At 46.3% G+C, this 341-nt stretch overlaps 1 protein-coding gene across 1 annotated transcript in view; it reads right to left on the bottom strand.

Annotated features, from left to right (window-relative positions):
- Nucleotides 1-341, bottom strand: part of LOC119588781 — a 5,238-nt gene that overhangs the window by 1,478 nt on the left and 3,419 nt on the right. Inside the window, exon 4 of the mRNA XM_037937424.1 lies at nt 106-198. Within this exon, the coding sequence (XP_037793352.1) occupies nt 106-198 (93 nt within the window). The remainder of the gene's footprint in view (nt 1-105; nt 199-341) is intronic.

Here is a 341-nt window from a genome sequence, read left to right as displayed (position 1 = left end):
ACGCAAAATATCCCTAAAGTCAGTACAAAACGCATGTTTACAAGGCGTGGAAGCGTAGTGCTAAGACTCTGAAGCTAAAGACTCATCGGCGAACAAAATACTCACGTAATGCTCCAGGTGTTCCTTCAGCAGACCACTTCGAGACGCGGCTATGAGACTCTGCTCAGGGTCAGGGCCAGTGTGGACCCAAAATTCTGTCTGTCGGGCAAGTTAAAAAAAAATGTCTGGAGTTGCTTGTGATGAAAGGAATGTCGAAAGGAAAGGGAAAAGGTCATTGACAGGGGTGAGTTATGGTCATTGCTTTTCGATTCAGAAGTAGCATGGTAGATCCTCGTGCCATG

This window comes from Penaeus monodon, chromosome 24 (genome assembly GCF_015228065.2).
Source record: "Penaeus monodon isolate SGIC_2016 chromosome 24, NSTDA_Pmon_1, whole genome shotgun sequence".
Classification (NCBI taxonomy): Eukaryota; Metazoa; Arthropoda; class Malacostraca; order Decapoda; family Penaeidae; genus Penaeus; species Penaeus monodon.
This window is presented reverse-complemented; position numbering and strand designations above follow the sequence as displayed.